We start from the raw sequence: 22,459 nt of genomic DNA on the forward strand, positions 1-22,459 counted from the left end.
CCGCCGGTTCCAGGGCTGCCGCCAGGCATCTGACGCTCGCCCGCGGGGCACTGCGCGCAGCAGATTCGCCGAAGCCGGCGGGGCGGGGGAGCTAGAGGAGGGGTCGAGTCTAGCCAAGGGGATCTGGGAGGCCCGGGCTCGGGAGTTGGGAAAGACCTGAGGGGCAGGAAGAGTGTTCTTGGTGGGTGGGCAGTGGGTGGCGGTGCGCACCGTGGCGAGATTCCTTCGGACTGGGAAGGGTGTCTCAGAAAGGCCTTTAACGCTCGCCCAGATCTTAGCGCCTCACCTCTCCCGCCTCATCCCGGAGCCTGCCCGGCAGACGGGTCTCCGACTCGGAGAATGCTCGAGACGCCGGAGTCCTGAGGGTCTCCAGAGGATTCCCCGCCTTCCCCTAGCTAGTAATCACAAGCCTGGAGAGTGAAGTTGGGTATCTCCTCGCCCTCCGTCCTGTGTAAGTCTACCAGCACCGTCTAGACTCTATCCAGGATGCTGAATAAAAATAACAGAGGTACCTGAACGGTTCACTTATTTAAAATTTGTTACATTTCTCTTAATAAAAAATTCTCTGGAGATAGTCTGCCAGGATCACAGCTACTGGCAATAACGGGTGTTAAAACAACAAAACAAAATCGTCTAGTCACCCCCACAATGATCTAACATGTAGCATATAAGGTACCCACAGGGCTTTTCAAATGTGGTGTAACGTTGCTTAAACTGGTTGAGAAGTATGTGGATGGTTCTTTTACTTTATTAAATTGGATTTAGTGTATTTCATCGTGTAACAAAATTATCTTAATGCAAAAAACTGACCTTCCTTCATCAGATCTACATTTCAAATAGGTTTATAAGGAACAATGAATGAATGGCAGGTTCCAGGAAGGCCTGAGTTATGCAACAGTTTTTAAGTAGTTTTTAATGTTAGCTGTTTCCAAGTAGTCTTGAAAATATTATGTTTAATGATTTAAAACATGTTTTCTCCTCAATTTGTTTATATACAGATTTCAACATGATGAATTTTCAGTGAAGTTGAAACTAGGTTTCAAGGTTCTCTCAATCCCATTAGTTTTGTTTTCTGGTTTTGCTGGGAAGGGCAGGGGACAATTTTTGATAACTCAGTTTAAAAAGTTCTTAGATATACTACTAACAGGAAGTCCTCCATAAAATGCTAACACCCAAAACACTTTAATCCATACTCACTGCTAGATTATTTTATTTTAAAATGTGCCACAGTGAATGGATGTATCTATATTGGTTTTTATAAATGTACACACACACACATATATATATACACAAAGTATATATGTCATTCGTTAAAGAACTGTCCAAAAAAAGAAATAATTCCTAGAAAGTTAATGTAGGTGTTTACACTTCATTTGACAATTACAACTTATCTGAACTGAGGTTTCCATTGCTTAGTAATGACTGATAATAACAATGACTAGCAATTACAATGACAAAATAGCTATAAATTTCACTGTTGTGCCTTGGTCAAAATTTTCATTGATGGATAATTTTCACCAAAATTCTGTACTTTAGTTAACCTAAAAAATGATTATTCTTCACCTCAGAAATTTAATGGAATCCTAAAGCACAAATTTACTAACAATTCCTGAAATAGGGTATATATTCAAAAGGAATAAATATGTCACTCTTAGCAAAAGACTATTCTGAGAGCTCAAAAAGTATGCCATAGTAAATCATTCGTATACAAGGGTCTCTTGTTTAGATGCCACCATAGATTGATTATTCTAAACAGAAAGGCAGCACCACATTTCTTACTCTTATAAAGGAGGAAAAAGCCTTTTTAAAAAACTCTTTGAAGAAGTTTCAGTAGATATATTGAGTCAAACACAGCAGCACTTTATTAACAAGGACAGAGAAATATGACCACAAGGAAATACTCTTAAGTCTAAGGTGAATGCTATCCTGGGCAGCATAAAATGAAAACTAAGAAAGGTGGGCATCCCAGTATGTGTCTCACAGCTGTTCAATGGGAAAGAAAGCAAGGCAAGACAAGAGCGACAGTGACATCACAGGCTGACTACAATACTTCATTACCTTGAGAAGGGTAATGAATGGTCATACCCCCAACTAGAAAGAAGAGTCATTTAAGACATAATAACTGGGCCAGTTTTGTTAAGTTTTAACACTGCCTACTCCTGAACTCTGGTATTGATTTCCTCTCTATGTAGGAAGTTAACACTTAATGCTCTTGATAGAGGCCATTTAAATCTTTCTGATTGAAGCAGTCCAAATCCATCTGACCTCAGAACACTGGGTCTAAGAGTCAATTTCTTGCAACACTGATATATTTTCTTTGAAATCTTTGATGGTGCTAAGTTGGCATAAGGGTACCATAATTTGAAAATGAAATGGCACAAAGAAGTCCTAATTTACATATATGTGCTATATATTATATAATATATATATATAGCATTCCATATTCCAGTATCATATGACAGAATTTACAGTTGGAATAATCAAGACATTTACTTTAGTTTTCCTGTGGCCACTCATGTAATGAAGTGAAGAACACCAGTGTATTAATAAGGTCCCTTTTTATCGCATGCTATTTCTAAGCAGATATTTGGAATGCTCAGAAGACTCCACTTTGTCTCCTAAGGCCTCCTAAAACATAATTTAATTGAAACTTGATAGAATAAGTATCTTCAGACTCTAGTTGAAGCAGTAGTTTCTGTTTATATCCTAGGAAACCTTGGATAACATGCCTTGTTCATGAAATTGAAAATACCAGATCAGCACGCAAAGAGAAAGGATGCAACAGTTATCAAAGTCACTAAATGCCCAATTATTTTGAGTCATCATCTGTGCAAAGCAAGGTGGTACCAAGTAGGCCAAATCTGACTAGGTAAGAGTTCCAGGAAGATGTTTTTCTGTTTGATGCACAAAAAAATAATTTTATGAAAATGTGGGGATGGGAGAGGGAGCAGCTCTGTGCTTCTTGCTGTGTTACCTTTATTATGTTCCTAGTATTACTGAGACTAGTTTAAAAATAGCCTACAACAAGAATGTTCTGATCACCAGCCACCTTTTCCACCTTTCTTCTTTTTCTGTTGCTGCTTCTTCTTTGTTGCTGGAGCCCCTGCAGGTTTCTGGTGTCTTGGGGGTATGATATTACTTGTAGATGTAGATGCTGTTGCTGCACTGCCAGGTCTTGGGGAGGTGGGTGGGCTGCTCACAGTTTTACTGGCATCCCTGAAATCATCAGATCAGCACAGTGTTGGTCATTCATATAGTCAACAAAAAGCTATAAAAATTTCTGTACATGGATTTCACTTTCCACCCCTCACAATCTCCTACACATAGTCTATTTCTTTTAAGGTGGATTCCCCAACTCCCTATCCATTTTTCTTTTGAATAAAATTTTTACTGCTTTATAATTTTTAAAAAAGTAATAGACTGCACATGCCAATTTTTGGAAAGCTTAGAAAATAAAGAAAATTTTAATGACCTACAATCTTACCATTAGAAATAAGTTATTTAGAAAATTTTAAATTCTGCTTTCTAGTCACATTATTTATTTTTATCTGTTTACCTAGTTAGTTAGTTGAATGACTCCACGTACTTAGTTTCCTTCTGAAAGTACTGTAGTCCTAATATTTACAATACAATCTTCTAATTCTAGTATTTACAATATAACCAAACCAGAAACAATACATTTTCTTTCCTTTACATAATAAGCATGCTACAAAACATTTATTAAAGATAATCTGACTATACTTCTCATACTGAAAATGTGTTTTAAAAATTCTTACTAATGACCCTGAGTCAATCTCAGAAAGCAGTCTATGCACTGAGGGACTTCAACTGGGGAGCAATGTCTTACAGTTCAGATGAAGCTCCTGCAGTCGCTCCCTGGGTCCCTTTTCCAATCTGATCCTTCTTTTTACCCTTCTTTCTTCCCCGGTAGTAAGAACGTTCACGCATTGGTAGCCATCTTTCTGGATCTGGGGTCACTTTTGGGTCATAATTCTTAGGCAGTTTTCCTGTGTAACAATTAATTGATAAAGAAATGAGAGGTCTGCCCATAATGCTTTTAAGACAGTCTGTTTAAACACTGTGCCCAAGCCTGGGAATAAAAAAAACATTAAAAGTGAAATAAGTTTCTCTGAGAAAGTTTTATTCGTATAATCTTACCCACTTTTGCCCTGGATTAAGACAGCCTAAACCTATGAATGCATGGCATTCCCCTGGTTAATGATTCATGGCTGGACACTGACCTATGTTGGCCCAATCAGATTAATGGGAAAGGCTTCCCAAGTGCAGAAAGGCTCTCTGTGTCCTGATGGATGGAAATGACAAGTAGGTGGCCCTGTTTCCAACAAACATCTGATTACCGTAATGGGTCCAGTTTTGAGTAAAGCAGAACAAAGAGATATAACTACCGGATAAACTAACCTTGATGCTAACCTTCCTCTACACTGCTAGTTTCATAAACAATAAATTTTCTTAAGCTAGTCTCATGGAGTTCTATGATACTTGTAGCCAAAAGCTCCCTAATGTATAAAGGCTTATGGTGTGCCAGGCACTGTTCTAAGAGCTGTACATGTAATAACTTATTTAATCCTATGAGGTATACACCATCATATTCCACTTCACAGCTGAAAAACTCAGGCAGGTATGTTACAGACCTGTTCACAGTCCCAGCAAAAGAGCAATGTTACTAGAGCAACAATTTCAGGCACTCAAACTTCAGAACTGCACTCTTTACAGTTACAAAATTAAATAAATGTTAGCTATAATCGAGACAAAGTTCAGTATTCAAAGATACAAGAGGACAGTATATTTATGTCTAAAGATTTCTACATAGGACTAAATTCAAGTTTTTATCTTATAAAAAAGAATCTAAAGACTTAAAAAAAAAAGTCTTACCCTTCTTTTTTTTCTTCTTTTTTTTCAAATCTCCCTGTCTACAAAGAGAATAAAAATCATTATCATCACTGTGATAAAATATTTATACAGCATTAAGCATGTTCAAAAGAGTGAGCTGGGCACTTCATCATAAAGGGGTTTAAGATTTGGTGCCACCTCACCAAAGCTGGTAACTAGTTGGGATATCAATTCAGATTCAATTTAAGCAAGCTTCATACACTACAGTTTTTAGAAGGTGGTTTAGAAAAGAGGGGTGACAACTGTTTTCAGAAAATAGATACCATTTACACTGGCACATATTAAGTCTATGCAAAAAGGTAAGAAATCTGTACAAGCACGAAAATCCACAGTTCTATGGTAAGTTACCTTATATTTGGCAAAACTAGAAACTAACTGTAATTCTTTATCAGAAGAACATGTATAGGTGGAATACATGCAAAGAATATTTCTTGGAGGATATGCAAGACAAGTAATACTGGACTTATGGCCTTGGGAGGGAAGAGGGCAGACAGGGTGAGAAGAAAGAATTTATACTCTGTACTTTATTATCTTTCAAGTTTTGAAATTTGTGAGTTTATTGAATTTTTTTAAAGTAAAATCTTTATTAAATACACTGAAAAAAAAAGGTACTGGAAGAGCATAAAAAAATCAAGAAAATACTTGAAAATAACTGTTAAGTACTCTGAGAGCTACAGTAGAAAAGATGAAGACCTAACAAGTATCTCAGGACATACTCATATGTGATATACCTCTATGGGAACTACGAAGCAGCAAACTAAAAGGTGAGACAATAATTTCTGCCCGAACTCCATTCTACCAAGTCTTTCAACAGTGACAGTTCTTTCGGGGTACCCTGAAGAGTAAGAAATGCAACATATAGTGTTTTACTTCGGAGCTTCATCTCTCTTTTCAATAGTCTTCTGAATCGTCTCCTCATAAATCATACTCCACAGCACTACTTACAATTTCCCAAAGATTCTCTGCCATTTCTTACTTCTTTGCTTTGCTCACATTTTGCCAAACTCATCCTCATCTTCTCTAGAGTCAACACAATCCTCTCCTCCCTGAAGCCTTTCCTAACCTTCCACTGTCCTCAGGAAGGACTTTTCCCTCTGGTACATTCCTCTATGCCTGCACAGTCGTAGCACATGCAACCTTTATTTCAATTAATGCTTAAATATATTTCCTTCCTACTAGACTAAGAGTTTTTTTGAGGGCAAGGACAATGAATTTTTTTTTGTCAACAATATAGTATGTCTTCAAAAGAAACTAAATCTTTGTATTCAGAAGTCAGCGTAAAAGGCACTAATAATGCCTAATGAAAATACAGTGCTAAAACTGAGAAGCTTTAAAGTCAATCTATGTCTTAATAATCTGTCTAAGGGAAAGGGAAAGAAGATTAAAGGATTAAAGAAGAACTGTATGTTCTTACTAATTATCCAGCCCTGTACTGGAAGAGGGGAAAAAATACTGAAAATATTTAAATAGGCATTATTTGACAATTCTCTTAAGATCTGGCTTGAATTTATTATTTTGGGGTTCTTGATAAAGCTTGAAATTGAGATCATGATGAAATGGAATCCAGACCAATACAGTATCTCTGAGATGCCAATCCCTTATTTACCTTTTTAAAATCTATTAGTATAATACATTTTTACCAAACACAGAGTTCATAATGAAATCAATCATATACTATCACTGATACATTTTTCAAGTTAGGAAAAATTAGATTTCACAAGTCATTAAAAAAGGGAAAAATAGTGAAAAATTTAATTAAAGTCATAAAGCTGGGGAAGTGTTCTCTCTCTTTCAGTCTCTATTCATCCTGAGTCAAAAACAGAATCCTGAAATATTTTATTTAGTAGGCCTCTGTTGTTTTTGAGACAGCAATGTAGGGAGAACAAGGAAAGAACCAGAATTTGACTTCTTCTAAGTTACCAAAGCTGGTAACTTTTCCTCCCGATCAGCAAAATAAACCTCATCTGATCTCTGGTTTAGAATGTTAAATGATGTACTAAAGGTACGTCAATAACGCACAGGTGAAGTAGGGCGTATCTAGCCTATGGAATACTATGCATAAAAAGAGTATGTCTACATTGAGAATATGGAAAAATCTCTCAGACTTAGTAAATGAAAGAAAGTTCAAAAACAGTTAAACACAGTACAATCCCGTTTCTGTAAAAAATAAAAAATAGTCTAATCTAAAAATATTTCTAAATCAGCTGTGTGTAAACACAAAGAAAAAGATCTGGAAGTATCTACACTAAATTAGTACTGGAGGTTAATTCTGAGTAGGGAGGAAGGCGGGAAACAAGGACAAAAAGCTGAGCACAGAAAGAGAAGGGAAAAGCAGCAAAGGGGACTTAAACTTTATTCACATGGAATTTTTATGAGAATGCATTTTTTAAATTTCTTATATAACTTAAAATCAGCACTGGTGGATGTTACAATGAAAAACATTACCCTTGCTCCTTTGGTTGACTATCTCCAGCAACTTTTCCACCCTTCTTCCGAATGTACGTAGCACCAGGAGAATTTTCAAGAGCCTCAACATCGACTTTGAGAGACATACTATCTGACGAGGGCAAATGTTTACTAAGACTGGGATAATACAGGAGTTTAGGAACACATTATATATACATATATACGTCTAACAATATACTCATGACAAAAGAAAAACAGTCTTTTTTGGGTGCCCTTCATCAAAAGCAAAAAAAGGTTCTTAAATCTTCTACAGAATAATAAATCAGCAGGTCATAAGGTCAATTATAGATCATGTATCATGAAAGGAGAATTTGAGAAGAGTCATAATCTAATCATCCATTCCTTAGTTCAATGATGTACTTCAAGGTGGTGGCTTAATGAAAACTCCACTACAAAACAACTATCAAGCTTACAAAACACAGACTTGCTCACTGCAGAAGCTTTTGACTTGTGGCTGCTTAGCATCCACCATCTCACCTTAGTTTTGGGAACACCAAGGAAATTTGGAGTAGCACACATGGTCCAACTCAGCCAATCAGGGCACCAAATCCCCTCCTACCATCAGTAATTGTTTGAGATGTGACCTAAGACTGTTCAATCAGAATGACATTTTAGAATCATGTACAACTACCTAAATAAAATATGCGTTTTCTTCTTTTTTCTTTGCTGCTCTGCTTGAACCTGGAGAGATACAAGCTGCATTCCTGTTGATTTCACTTTTGCTTGTGGATGAAACTGTACCCCAAGTTGGATCTATCACTGTATTTTCAGCCACATTGATCAATAAATTCTCATTTTTGCTTTTACTACTTAAAGGAAGGGTTTTGTTTGCTGAAATTTAGAAATGGCCATGGTCAAAACAGGTAAGGGACGAGATCTAGTGTGCACTTGGGAGCTATCTGGAACAATCAAAAGGATACGCTTTTGCCTTCTCAGGATCTACGAGTGAGTATGCAGAAATAAGCTGTGCCAGGGTGTGAATATCTTTTGGATTCTGTCTAAAAGAAGAAATAAGAAAGTTACTAAACAGTTTATAAAACTGGAGAAAGTAATATAAACAAGGAAAATAACTCCCTCATATCAAAGAAGAGCAATAAAACTTGGATTTCTACACCTCCACCTTCCAGAGCTTACTTCCATAGCTGTTCTAGGTCACTAATTGCCTCCTTCTTCCGCCCATATTTGAGTTTGAAGTTCGCAGCTTCCCTTACCAAGGACAAATGAGCAGGAGATTTGGGCTATACGTTTAATAAAAAGAGAGGAAAAAAAGTTACAAGCTAAATATCTAGCAAGTCAATGTCACTAGGTCTTTAAAATGGACCAATCCATTAAATTTCTCATCTTAAGTTTTACTGAATGCATTAAACAACAAAAAACAAATTCACACACACAGAGAGAGCTGGATAGACAAATTATTACAAATGTTAATCAATTTATGAATTTGGAATGCAACCTTTCTCTATTTAGACTATCTGGTCTAAAACTGGAAATATTCCCCCATAATCAAATTTTAAAGTTATGTCACCGTATTTCTCAAACATTAATTTAACACACTTCCCAGAACACTGGTATTTCCTCACAGCTAATAGTGCTAACAGTATAAATGCTACCTGTGTATATGTGTACCTAAAAGCTGAATATTGCCTATGCAGAGACCTATACTGGAAAAAATAAAGATGTTCCTATTAGATGGAGATATAATACACAATCATTCTATGTACTGCTGTTCTACCAATTACTACCATCCATGACATCACTTATATGCAATCATGTACAATTATTCTTATTTCTTGAGATTACATATACAAACACCTGTACACACACATAGCAGAGGAAGGAGCTTCAGAAAACATAACTGAGCATATTTTTTTCATCTTGCAGCTATTTCTTACTTCTAATAACTTTATTGGGATCTGGTATACTTAAAAACTGAAAGACGGTCTAATAGCATGCCATCTTTTAAAGAGTTGCAATGTTTCAATCTCTTTAATTTTGAGTTCACTACTACAGCTTTTTATTTTTATGTAAAAACATGCCCTCAACATTTTTACCTGACGGTTTTGATACCACTGGATAGCTTGTGTGAAGACTTCAATGGCACTGTCAATATCTTCCTCATGGCTATACATCGTCACTAATGCAGACACCTATCCAGCCAAAGGTATAAATTAGTAAATAGCATTCCTCCTTCCCTCTAGGATAAACTTTTTGAAAATGAAAAACATTGAATAGCAAAAAAAGGTCGTTAGGCTCTCTACTAGTGCTTAATGCATAAAAATTGCTAGAGCACAATGACTAGAAATACCATAAACAACAATGGTGTTTATCTATAAAAAATACCTTTCCCCTTAAGCAGTCACAGTTCACAGTCTGTTAACCAGTCCACAATAAGTACAGAAGTTTATAATAAATGCTTAGAAAATCAGTTTATATAATAAGACATTGCTGAGACATCCAAGACGTGATCAGTGAGGTGAACTAGCATGGCTGAACTCCCATGCTGAGCTCCATGTGGCCTCAGCTACAGAAAGCCAGTGAAAGCTTGCCTAGTGTGTTGGAGGGACAGTAAGAAGGCCTATGTGGCTGGAGTGGAGCGAGAAGGGGAGGAGCAACAGGAAATAAGGACAAAAAGGGAAACAGAAACAAAAAGCTGGATCATTGAGAAAAATCAATAAAATTAATAAGCCAGACTAAGTAGGAAAAGAAGAGAACAAATAAATAATAACAGGAACAAAATGTTCTACAAGTATTAAAAGAATAAATAGGGAATATCTGAGTGACTTTTACGTCAATAAATCCAACAACCAAGATGAAACATTATTTTCAGCCATATGGTATATTTGATTCTAACATAACGTAATTACAGCCCGAAAGCACTACCATAACACTATTACACATTTACCACGTGTCAACTGTAGACAAGCTAGAGGGTAAAATAGTCCCTGTACATAAATGCACATACCACCACTACAGAATCAGTCTTTACTTGGAAAAAGATGTGTTCACAGCTTTATTAGTGATCTAAGCCTGTGATGCTTGAATAATCAGAGAACTAAAAATTAAATTCATTGGCCACTATTACTGAATTGTTTTAGCTCAAAGAAATCATACTAAAGACATGATAAAAAATTTAGGCTGAGAAATTCACTATATATGTCTTAGTTTGTTTAAGGGTGGCTTTCAGTGGTAATATAAGGCCCAAGTAGTGCCTGTAGTGCCTGCAGTGCCTGACACATTTGACTAAATAATCAATGCAAAGCAGAGCATAAAATGAAATTAAATTTACACCAGAAAACTGTTACTATCCTACCTACTGCTACTATGTTATGAGTATATAAAAAATGCAGAAGAAATTAAAGTGAAAACAAAAAAATGTCACACATATCAATGGACTATTAACTCCATGACATTTCAGTCTTACAATATTTTAGTTATAAACTCACCATGCCTGGTTTATGCTTTAACTCCTCTATGCTTCTCAATATTAGACATGCTTTGGAAATATTACCTTATGAGATTAAAAACAAAATCAACATCACACTGAAGAAAAAGACAAGAAATTTAAGAGTCAAATTTTGTAACATCTCTAAATACTCAAGCTTTGGGACCTTGGGAATAATGTGTTCTATTTACTCATTTTACAAATAAAGGAAATTGAGTCTTAAAGAAACACTATACCTTACTTATGCCCACAAAGTTAATGGCAGAGCTGCTACCAGAAAAGAAGTCTCCCGATTCACAGTCTATTGAGTTCTATTTCTCCTTCTTCAGACTGTAACTTAAAGGTAGGAGTCCTTCCCTAAAGGCCTTGAAATACGTTACTGTAGATATGAGTGCAATGGAATTATTTCCTACAGTGTTAAAATTCTGATTTTCCACTCATTGCAGACCTCAGTAACTTAACCCTTCCAAAGTCTTTAAAGACAAAACAAAACAAACAAAAACCATTACAGACTCACTCTCCATAATTTTAATATGATAAATAATCCTCGCAAAAATAAACTGAAAACTGGATGAGAAAAGATAAAGTGGAAAACAAGAAAAAGAAGAAAGCAAGGTGGGAAAAGAAAAGAGAAACAAAGGAGGGAGGTAAGAAATGTGAAAACAGGGTAGGCTGGTCTCAATCTGGTTTCCATTACTAACCTACTAAGGAGCCTTTTTACACATTTTTCCCCCTAATTGCCAACTCCTCTCTACCGTATGCATGAAATTTTCACTTCAGTCATCATAATATCTAAGATTTTTTCCACCCCCTGCTCCCACCAAACCAATCACCCCTATTGAGAATGCATGGCCGATAACAGAGCTCTGTGACAGAACTTTATGTGACAATGGAAACATCTGTTTCTATGCTGTCCAACTAGTCACAAGTGGCTATAAAACTTCTGAAATGTTGCCAGCACAACTGAGGAACTGAATTTTAAATTTCAGTTAATTTTAATTTAACTTAAAATAGCTACATATGGATAGTGGCTACCAAATACGTACAGCACAGCTCTAGATACTCAGGGCTGGTGCAAAAATGCTAGCAGTTTTCTGTAAGATTAAAAAATGCCAGTTCTCATTAAATTTCCTTGCCTCTTCTCTACCAAAGATATGGATTGTAAAGCATAAATGAAGAATAAACAGCAAAGAAATATTGACTACTAGGATGCAAAGTAACCCTTATTTCATGCAAATACTACCAAGTGACGTAACACACCCAGGAAACTTAAGCATGGAACAAAGGAATTCTTTTCCTTCTAAAAGCTTTCAAGGCACAGATTTAGAAACAGTCTACTCAGGAATAACCCAAGAAAAAGGCTTACTAACTCACTACCAAATGTGCTGGAGCTCATGCAATCTAGCTTCATGTTTGAAATAGCAATAATTATACTTTACTATTATGCAAAGGTTTTACAAATCATAGTTCACAATTACTTCAGAATCATTCCAACCATATGTTTCCATTAAAATATTTTAATCTGGATGAAATAATCATGAATACCTTGGGAAATTTTCAGCTGTGCCATGGTCAGCTTAATTTCAGCAGCATTTTCTGGATGCTGATCTGAAAATTCCTAAAATTTTTTTAGTTGGGGAAAAAAAATCACATTTAATTTATACAACTGTATGCACGCATTCTAATTACTTATCTCGGCCTCAGCTTCATTAAATTTTAAATCCAGTTTTAAAATATTAAACTTCTGGTTTCAGGTCAAATTCTAACTTTGGAAAAATTTTATTCAACATCCACTTTGCTTTAAAATTATGCTCTGAAAGTAAGTGCAATGATGTCAAGTTTCTAGGAAGTCATCAGTAGGGAAATAATAATTGAGATTACTACATAGATTTTTTTTTTTTAAAGAAAGATACTCAAATAAATGATGACTCCTTACTAAGGGTCCCCCGCTAGGCAACTTTGCCCTCAAGATGGTCCTAATTTTACACTGTCCAACTTTCCAATGTATTCTACCCTCAGGAAATTCAAACATGTGATTTAACAGCTGGTTTGGATAAAAACCAAGTCAGTATCTCTGTAACTGTCTGAGGTTTTGAACTGGGACTTAGAGAATACATTAGTGAAAAGGGGGTAAAGTTTGTTCTAGTATTTTAAATCTAAAGCAAACCCTTAACTCTGTGTTAAATCAATCTCCAAATGAAAAGCATTCTTCGGGGTTTATGGCAAATATTTACTAATGCAAATTTATATAAACAAAAGCTGCAGCCCAAGAATTGACTACAGCGCTACTCTGGGATTTGTCTAGTGGTATACACATTACCTATTAGTTGTCCCATGAAATTTACAAACTTCTATGTACATTGTTGTAACATAATGAAAATGAAGCAAGGTTGCAACTACCTGACATCTCATTTAAAATTCAAGTAATTCTTTTACCTGAAGCAGCTCTATTGCTTTCATATGCTGCTTTTCACGGCAGAGCTGGGCAGCTTGGATTAACACAGGAAGGAGATGTTCAGGACTTTGGGACTGTAAACTGGCAGATATTTTGCGGCATTGTTCTGCCTAAAAAACAATATCCACCCCCCACCACAAAAATAAGCTGGTTAATGAAGTCAAACATTATGTGAATGACCAAAAATAAAAGAAGGATGGGGGAGGTGAAAGGAAATCAGTTGGAACAAAACAGCAAGTGAAGAGCTGCCTAGGATGACAGAAGTGGTTTATAGCATCTATTCTCAATTTTCCCCTATAAGAAAAAGATTTCCATTTAAGTTTTGAGTTTTGAATGTAAGTTATGAGTTCTAAAAGCATTTAGGAAAGGACAAATCCTAAACATTCATTTGGATGCTTAAATTCCAGAATTTTGTTAAAAAAGAAACCAGCACATCAAGTGTCAGCCTTTGTTTCAAAACAACAAAAGGTACAAGTATTTCTTGCTAAAGTATTTAAGAAAAACTTGACTCAATTCTAAATAACAGTACTGTCTGTCAGTCCCTCACTGAAAACCTCTGCCCTAGAAGAGTAGGAAATCATATTTTAATTAGAATTTATCCATAGCAGAGTTATAATCTACCTCCTTAACATTTATAACTTGATGAGATTATACACAAACTAAAATGAAAGATGGATCTTAAATCCATAATCAGGATCTGCATTTTTGATGATTTTTACTTTAGTCTGGAGAGATTAGAAATAAGAGTATGAGAAAAATTATCTCATTTACACCTGTGAATAGTGTTTTCTACTTAAAAGCCACCAACTGCACACCTTTACAAAAAATTGGGAAAATTACTTATTTAACAAATACATGACATTTTGAAGTATACATGGGTTTAAGACAAAATATAAATGAAAATATAAATAGACTGGACTGATACACTCATTATGCCTCATGAGCCATACTCCAAAACTTAGCCAGGGAAGCCAGAGGTCTGTTACCTACCTGGTTTGTGTACATAGCAAGTAAAGCTTTGTTAAATTCTATAGCTTGCAGCTGTTTCTTGGAAAGCTTAAACTCTACTCCTTCCGCATTAGTTAATTTCACCTTCTTCTTTGAGTCAAAGACATTTTGGTCCTGACAAAGTAAAGTTAATCCACCATTAATGGCACTCTCAGACTTCAACTCTTTTTAACATTCCAAGGCCTTACTCCTCTTCCATTTAGTTATTTTATGTAAACACAGCAAAAGAGCTTGGAAGCTAATACACCTACCTGGCTGGGGTGTCTGTACTCCTAAGATACATATAAATTTGGCTTGGGTTCTTCATTTTCTTTTATCTTTCTACTATTTAACTTTATTTTTAGCTTTTTGAAGAAAAGTACTTAGGGATTAAACAAATCTTATCGTGGAAATCAGAACTATAAAGATATCTAAATTTGCAATTTCTACAAACCATCTTTAGAATTTAGATGACAAATGAGGAAAGTAATTTATTCCTCTCTGACATATTGTCTATATATAAGCAAATGGAATGGAATAAGAGTAGAAGACAATTAAGTCACGCTACATCCTGTAAAGGACAAACTGGGCATCTGAGTGTTTACTATGTGCGCAATATTCTAGCTTTGCTAAATGATAAATATATTTGCAAATAAGTGTTATACCTCTGTGCTTTTTAAACCAGGTCTTCCACTAGTTTAAAGACCAAAACGAGGTAAAGAAGAAATCTAAAATAAATTCTTTTTCTGAGTTGAAGCTCCAAACCAATGTGGAATTATTTTAATGTACAGCAAGGAACTGGCTTTCATATAAATCAACCCTCAAGATATCATATTTATAGTTGGAACTCCTATGTCACTATTTAATACTTCAATTCACCACACACGCTACTACCAGACTTCTTTTAAACTTTGCTACAATGGCGCTTACCAAAAATTTTTATCTTTTAAGGCTTCCCACACCTTGATTATCACTCAATCTAACCTATTTTTTTAAACTAGCCAACATGGATGTATCCTCTTATCTTCTGTTCTCTCACTTTCCCCCAAGACATAAATATTTTGTCATATGTTTATTTGCTTATGCTGTTGCTTAACCTTTCAAACCATGCCCCTTCTTCAAGGGTCAGCTCAAATTTGCCAACCCAGTCATCTTTTCTTTCATCAAATACTGCAGTTACAAAGTATATGACGAGAATTTACTTTCAAAATTTTTTAGTGGGGAGGTAACCAGGTTGGTTTGTTTGTTTTTAAGGGAGGTACCAGGGATTGAACCTAGGACCTTGCACATGCTAAGCCTGAGCTGTACCCCTTCCCTCTACAAGAATTTAAACATACACAAATTTTTTCCAGCAGCAGAATGAGATTTTTTTAACTACATAATGATTAAGACCATGTCTCATATTTATTCTGCATTACCTAACGCATCCAGCACTGTATTGAATAAAAAGTCAGAAATAAATATTTGTTGACTGAAGAAAGTTCAATGTATCAATACATTTAGATTGAGCTATTTAGTACTTCACACACTCTCTTTCCCACAAATTATATCCCAGATAAAAAGAATTTGTCCTCACTGACATTTCAAATTATCCATAAACAAGGCAGGTATATATTGCTGCTAAGAGTCAAATGCCAGCATCAATTTTTAGAAACCTACACTATGTCAATGGCCTGCAACATCCTATAACTATTACCTCTCTTAATGCCATTATCCCACATAAGAGAATCCTCTGAATTTCTGCCACAGGAGAGAGATACCACAAAGGCCTACAGGGAGAGCACTTTGGGGTCAGAGACAGGAACCTGAATCCAAGTTCTACCTCTTACTGGCTGTGACCTTATACAAATTACTTAACTCCTATAATCAGCCTCAGATTATACTCCTATAAATAGGAGACAAGTACTTACTGCTAACTAAAAAGATAATTGTGAGGATAAAATAAAATGGCACTTGGAAAATCACATGGCCTATCAAAAGAAACCCAATGTTAATTTTTCTAATTGCCTATTGACTTGAATTTCAAATCTGAACTGGAAATGTTTTCCAATTAAAACAATGTTCCAAACAGTAGTTAATTTGACTAGTACAGTACTTTTTTTTTAAACTTTTTTTTAATTGAAGTATAGCTGATTTACAATGTGTGTTAGTTTCTGGTATACAGCAGAGTGATTCAGTAATACATAAATATGTTCTTCAAATTCTCTTTATAGATTATTACAAGATATTGAATGCAGTTCTTTGTGTAATACAGTAGGACCTTGTTATTTAAGTTCAGTACTCTTTAGGATTGTTGATATACATGCTTGTAATATTTTATACATGGGTTGCAGGGGCAGGGTAGGGGGCATAGGGGACAGAGAAAGAGAGAACCAGCCCATGTCTCCCCACCTACCAAATAAAAACCACTGGAAAGAAAAAACTATATATAGAAAACTTGCATTCAGACTTACTGTATGAAAAAAGTCAAAGTCCAAACAATTTACTACTCTAACAAATAGACATTCTCCATATAATAAAAATAATGGGAAATAATATTATAATTATATATTACAATGATACAACTGTATAGAATAGTAATTTTTAAAAATAATGGGAAAAGGGTAACTTTAAAGTCCAGTCCTATAACAAAAAACAAGTTTGATTACTTGAATACACCTTGTAGAATCATCATCATTGTGAGAGTTAAATAACACTATTGTGATTTTGCTGCGTCTGGACTTAGTCATGGTAAAACTTATCCTAGAAGAAGGCTGGGGTACTATGCTTCCAGCATAAAATACAAGTGTAGGAAAGCCTTGGATATTCCATACCTTGTTAATGGTAATGATGTTATTTGCAATCACAGCTAGCAATGCCACATCTGTTGGCCTGGGAACAAAAAGCAATAGTCAAAAAGGAACAAACCTTTAAAAAGAAACTTCATCCCACATAAAAGATACTTCATTTTTAATAACTCACTCACTTTAGTTTTATTATCTGGTTGTAGAGTTGCAAAGCCTCCTCTGTACGACCCTGAAGCTGCAGAATATAGGCCATCTGCCCATGAATGATGGCCAGTTCTGCCTGTGGGTCTTCCTCAGTCCCATCCTAAGGAGAAGAAACATTTTTTTTTCTATAAATTCTCTAAATTGATTCACATATTTATCTAGTGATTCAAACATTCAAAAGAGATACAACCCTAAAGATATATAATTTTCAGTAATTTTCCCATTGAGTCAGTTTGTTAAAATTTAGGAATTGCCACCAAGAGGGAAGTTTAAATGAGAATGGCAAAAAGACAGATTCTGGAAGAACATGGTGACAAGATCAGGAATATCATTCATTGATCACTTTTATTTTCTAAAATCTAAGAATGAGAAAAAGTAAAACCCAGCATGCAAGTTTAACTTTCTACAACAATGCCACTAAATTTTGGAAACAATTTTCTCACAGAAATAATTTTTTAAATGCTTCACTCTTAAATAATTCTAATCCAAAGATTACAAAATTTAACTAGTAATTATCACCATACAAAAAACTTCAAAAGCTGCAACTAATTTTGTAATTAAAACAGAAGCTCTCTTAACTAACACTCCAGATTAATCTATAGTTTACATTCTTCCTAAGACTGACTGATGCCCACATACAGGGAATGCTCAAGGCTAGGAGGTTGCTCTTTTTGGCCATATTGGGCACTCCCACTCTCACCTAGTAAGTGTATGCTGACAAGGAGTCAGATGTGTTTGTTTCCAATCCCACTGTGCCAGCTGTGTTTCATAAGGAAATGATAAAATTTAATTACCATAAGAACTGAGTGTGAAGAGAGACTTGTTTCAATGAAAACTATGCTGAATACTCAGAAATATTTAATAAAAGTGAGTTCCTAAAGAAAATTATCTAATTAGGTATAAGAAAGAAAATGCTAATATGTTAGTGAAAAAAGGACTCTGTAATGAAACTAATTCACAACTGTCTTTAAGATACTAATGCACTTAAAAACAAAACAAAACTGGAGATCATGACTGTTGGATTATATGTAGATTACGTAAGAAACATGCATGGAATTCCCATGAATAGACTCTTACTCAAAGACCTGGGCCCTACATCTAAAAACGGGAGAATGAATTTATACTTGCATGCCTTTAAAATGAAAAGTGTAATGCGTGTAAGATTTTTGTATTGTAATTTCTTACCCTTAAGGGGTTCCATCAAATAACTGATCAAGAGAGGTTCTACTGTGATTCCTATTTAATCAATCAACATGTACTCCAAAAAGTCATAAATACTACAATGAAGTCTCCTAAAATTTTTATTATCCAGAAGTGTAAAATTTGGGTTTAACGACAGTAGAATACTTACAGAGTCTTCTGATAAAGAACGGCGGCAAAGATCTGTAGGAAAAAGTAGTTTTAAAATTAACATTGCTGGATAACTCTCATTTGTTTCACATTCCAAAGAGCAAGAACTAAATCCTCAGGCAGAAGATTTAAGATAATCTAATAACAAGCAAATTTAGAATTTATAATTAGCATCAAATACATTACACAAATATCAGTTCCTGATTATTCTAGTTCTTTGGCATTTTCTTTCACTTTGTAATCCCTAAGATAAAAAAAGTTTTATGAGAATTTTAAAAATATAAATGCTACAAATGTTGACTGCAAAAAATCAATTACATAGAAGTATAAAAATAAAGACAATAATCCTACTGGTTTAATCCTCAGTACCTCCATTAAAATAAATTTAATTACTTCCCCTCCAACAACAAAAAAAAAACAAATAAAATATTCTTGAAAAAATATATATACTGCAGACATCTTTATAATACATATCACCTACTCCACATTATTATTTTTAATATGATAATTGTTCATGACCACATGGTACTCTATTTTGTGGTGTAACACTTGACCAATCCTCTAATAGGATAGAAACTCATGTTTCTAGATTTTTGTTTTTATGAACATCCCTTCAGTTAACATCCATACAGACACATATGTAAATTTATCTTATTATTTTCTTATTTACTTACTTCCTTAAAATAAATTTCTAACAATGAATTTCTTACATCAAAGGGTATGTAAACCTCAAAATCGCGACCCTGCACCAAACTGCCCACTGCGAAGCCTGTACTGTTTTTACATTCCAACTTGCAGTGTATGAGGCTAGCCTTCTCCCATGCCACTGTCAACACTGGGTATGATCCAGACATTGTAACTCCCAAACATATTTTTCTTCTCATTATGCTCTAACCTCTGCTCTTATTTTAACCATCAAAATTTAAAAATAAAACAGATCTTGTTTCACCTTTTTTTCCTCCCCATCATTCACTGCAGTCCCTACATCACTTTTACAGCTTCCAAGGAAAAGAAGAAAGTCTAAATGATGTTTCAGGAGTTGAGACCAGACATAAGCCCCCTAAAAAATTATTTTTTCTCTTAATTAAGAGCTTCAAAGCATGTAGATATTGTATATGGAAACATACTAAATGAACTTAAAATGTGCTTGAAAAGTGTTATCAATGAATAAATGTAGTGTGTGTGCAGACGTGCACACACAGGCAAATCATATTATTACATACTTGTGTGTTTAGTAACAATAATGATAATATTTACCAAATGCTTATTAACTCACTTGATTTACATTTAACAGTCAAAGTTATCTGTTTAAAAACCTACTCATTAAAGTTCAAACTTAAGGTTTGGTGTGGTTGAAAATGGGTAAATAGACTGGCTTAGGGATTAGACAGCAAGAGAGGAGAGATACAGTCCAGAACCCAAGACAAACGCTAGATGGACTTTGGGAAATTCCCACTGCGTCAATAATTTCCATTTAAAAACTCCCCAAAAGTCGGAGAGATGGAAATGTTAGGTATCTTGATTGTGGTGGTGGTTTCATAGGTATATACAGCTATCAAAATTCATCAAATTGTACATCTGAAATATGTGTAGTTTACTGTACAGAGATTATACAATAAAGTTTTAAAAAACAAAAAACAAAACAAAACTTCCCAAAAGTCAAATGTGATGTTTGAAAATATTTCGCAAAGTTATATGCATATTACATTTACATGTAATTTTAACAAACTTCCAACCTTCAGCTTTTTGTAGGATTTTCATTGCCTGGTTCAGCTGGCCTTGTCCTATCAATGCACATGCAGCATTGTAGCACAGTTCGTGTGTGCCTTCCTGGAGGCCCAAGTTCTCCTGCCACAGAGCAAAAACCAGTCAAACACTAGACAGAAATATTATTTCATGGCTGTGTGGGTACACACGGATACTCACTGGAACCACTTTTTCCCAGTTGCTTTGAGCTGCAACAACTGCTGAAAGGTTTGTTTTTCTCTCCTCATCATAATCGTCCTGGGAGTTTCGGACAAGATCTCTATACACAGCTAGGCACTCATCATAGCGTTCTAACCGGTATAACTGAGAGATAAACAGCAAGCAAAAAATCAGAGAAGACAAATACTGTTGTTACATCCCTAACACCATACAAACCCTTTCTGGAACCACTACATAAGAAACCTAATTCAGCATAACATGGACAATCAACTGTTTTTCTGTTATAATTTTTCAATTAGTTCTGTATGCTACTAATACTTTTGAAAAGTTACTTGCAATGAATCCCTATTATATTGCATACTTGTAGGCATGATCCAGCTAGAAAAGCTATTGTACTGTCTCCATCTCGAGGTTAGGTTAAGTGCCTAAGTGTGTTGTGAAAGAAAACCATTCCGTAGAAACTAACCCTGTTACTTAAATCTGACTTACAACAAGAAAAATTTCCCACAGGATTACTATGTCTTGATAAACAGGAACTAAACCAGATGTTAACAAAAGGACTTAATATTTCCTAGGAGATCATTATACTCAATCTTCATTTCTCTTTCCCAGAAACCAACAATCACCCCTTGATAAGGTAGTATCAAGTATACATACCATAATTCTTGCTTTTTTCATTCAAATTGTTCTCACAGGGCAGTAAGAACTGCCACTCCAGGTCAATTAGTCTACCATGTATGACAGAGACAGGTGACCTTCATCAGTCTCAAAATGCTGGAATTTAAGCCAACCCAGCTTACAGGAATTCTTTTCAGATCTACAATCCATAAATTTGCCTTAATCTTTGTTAAACTCACACTACCTTTTAGGAACAATACACTCAATATAACATTGCTGTATTATTGTTGTTGACATTTTAAAAAATTTTAAGAGGGTTTTGCTAGTTTTAATGTAACACTTTTGCCCTCTCATCATAAATAGCCCTATTTTACAGTAGGCTTAATTGCATGTCTCAAAACTCCTTTAGAATAAGCTATTTCCAGGGATTCCATGAACTATCTGAATTTAGCCAAATTCTTAGTCATCATGATTTTTTTTAATTTTAAACCTAGAAAAAACACCAGCTAAAAACTAGAAGTACTATTTCAAAACTGTGTAAATATATAAGCTTACTAGCCTTCATCTTTCCAACTAAAATGTCCAAATTTTATAGAATAGTTCTCAATTTTTAAATTACCTTGAGAAAGTCATTTGTTCATAGAACATGGTATATGCAATTGTTCAAATGAAGATTAAGAAGAGGGAATATGTTCAAACCCCAAGAACTGGTTTATGGAGCATCAGGATGGGCTGCGGTTCCACATCTCTGCTCCCTACCATAGGTAGTGTCATGCTTACTCAGGATGATTGTCAACAGGGATTTTAAAGCAGTAATTACCACTTGTCCATAAAGCTCCTTTAGTTTGTCTGTCTGCTGGTTGGCACTTTCTATTGTCTTCAAGGCATTCTCAATTCTGTTTAGCCTGTACTCACAATATGCCTTCTCAAAGGAAAGAGAGTTACTGAAAAAGGAAAAATCAATATCTGATTATTAGCTAACAATGCAGAGCACCAACATATGCTAGATATTGCTCTAAGTACATCTGATACATATTTAGTTATTTAATCCCCATTAACAACAGATGACAAAGGTTAGTGACTTTTCTGAAAATCAGATGCCTCATAAGTGACAGAAAATACTACATCCATTTCCCTAGGCTCTCTTGCTTTCATGGATATTCTTACTAGAATTATTGACCTTTTGAAACAAATATATAAGAATGAAATCATGAATCAGTTAAATAACTGTTTTAGACACAAAGGCAATCAGAACATTGTTTTGAATGGGTTGTTATATTAGTTTCTTAAATCTATTAATCAAGTAATAAGCCA

The 22,459-nt window shown here is 35.0% G+C and overlaps 1 protein-coding gene and 1 long non-coding RNA gene across 4 annotated transcripts in view; one reads left to right on the top strand and one right to left on the bottom strand.

Moving 5' to 3' along the window:
* Positions 1–8,183, top strand: LOC140687298 (uncharacterized). 3 transcript variants are annotated; one of them, XR_012061504.1, is made up of 4 exons: positions 1–508; positions 2,711–2,869; positions 5,487–5,675; positions 8,065–8,183. It is a non-coding gene; the product is annotated as an uncharacterized lncRNA (long non-coding RNA). The 3 variants fall into 3 exon arrangements; XR_012061502.1 differs by having other exon boundaries at positions 5,520–5,675; XR_012061500.1 differs by lacking the exon at positions 5,487–5,675.
* SRP72 (signal recognition particle 72) overlaps positions 1,840–22,459 on the bottom strand; it is a 24,068-nt gene continuing 3,448 nt past the window's right edge. The window contains exons 3-19 of the mRNA XM_006198151.4: positions 21,966–22,089; positions 20,528–20,671; positions 20,338–20,449; positions 18,603–18,634; positions 17,227–17,351; positions 17,075–17,132; positions 14,265–14,396; positions 13,256–13,384; positions 12,365–12,437; positions 10,821–10,885; positions 9,429–9,524; positions 8,512–8,615; positions 8,298–8,375; positions 7,357–7,494; positions 4,894–4,931; positions 3,848–4,007; positions 1,840–3,216 (exon numbers count right to left, since the gene is read on the bottom strand). Coding sequence (XP_006198213.1) covers positions 3,039–3,216; positions 3,848–4,007; positions 4,894–4,931; positions 7,357–7,494; positions 8,298–8,375; positions 8,512–8,615; positions 9,429–9,524; positions 10,821–10,885; positions 12,365–12,437; positions 13,256–13,384; positions 14,265–14,396; positions 17,075–17,132; positions 17,227–17,351; positions 18,603–18,634; positions 20,338–20,449; positions 20,528–20,671; positions 21,966–22,089 — 1,786 coding nt within the window. The 3' untranslated portion in view covers positions 1,840–3,038. The remainder of the gene's footprint in view (positions 3,217–3,847; positions 4,008–4,893; positions 4,932–7,356; positions 7,495–8,297; positions 8,376–8,511; positions 8,616–9,428; positions 9,525–10,820; positions 10,886–12,364; positions 12,438–13,255; positions 13,385–14,264; positions 14,397–17,074; positions 17,133–17,226; positions 17,352–18,602; positions 18,635–20,337; positions 20,450–20,527; positions 20,672–21,965; positions 22,090–22,459) is intronic.

This window comes from Vicugna pacos, chromosome 2 (genome assembly GCF_048564905.1).
Source record: "Vicugna pacos chromosome 2, VicPac4, whole genome shotgun sequence".
Taxonomy (NCBI): domain Eukaryota; kingdom Metazoa; phylum Chordata; class Mammalia; order Artiodactyla; family Camelidae; genus Vicugna; species Vicugna pacos.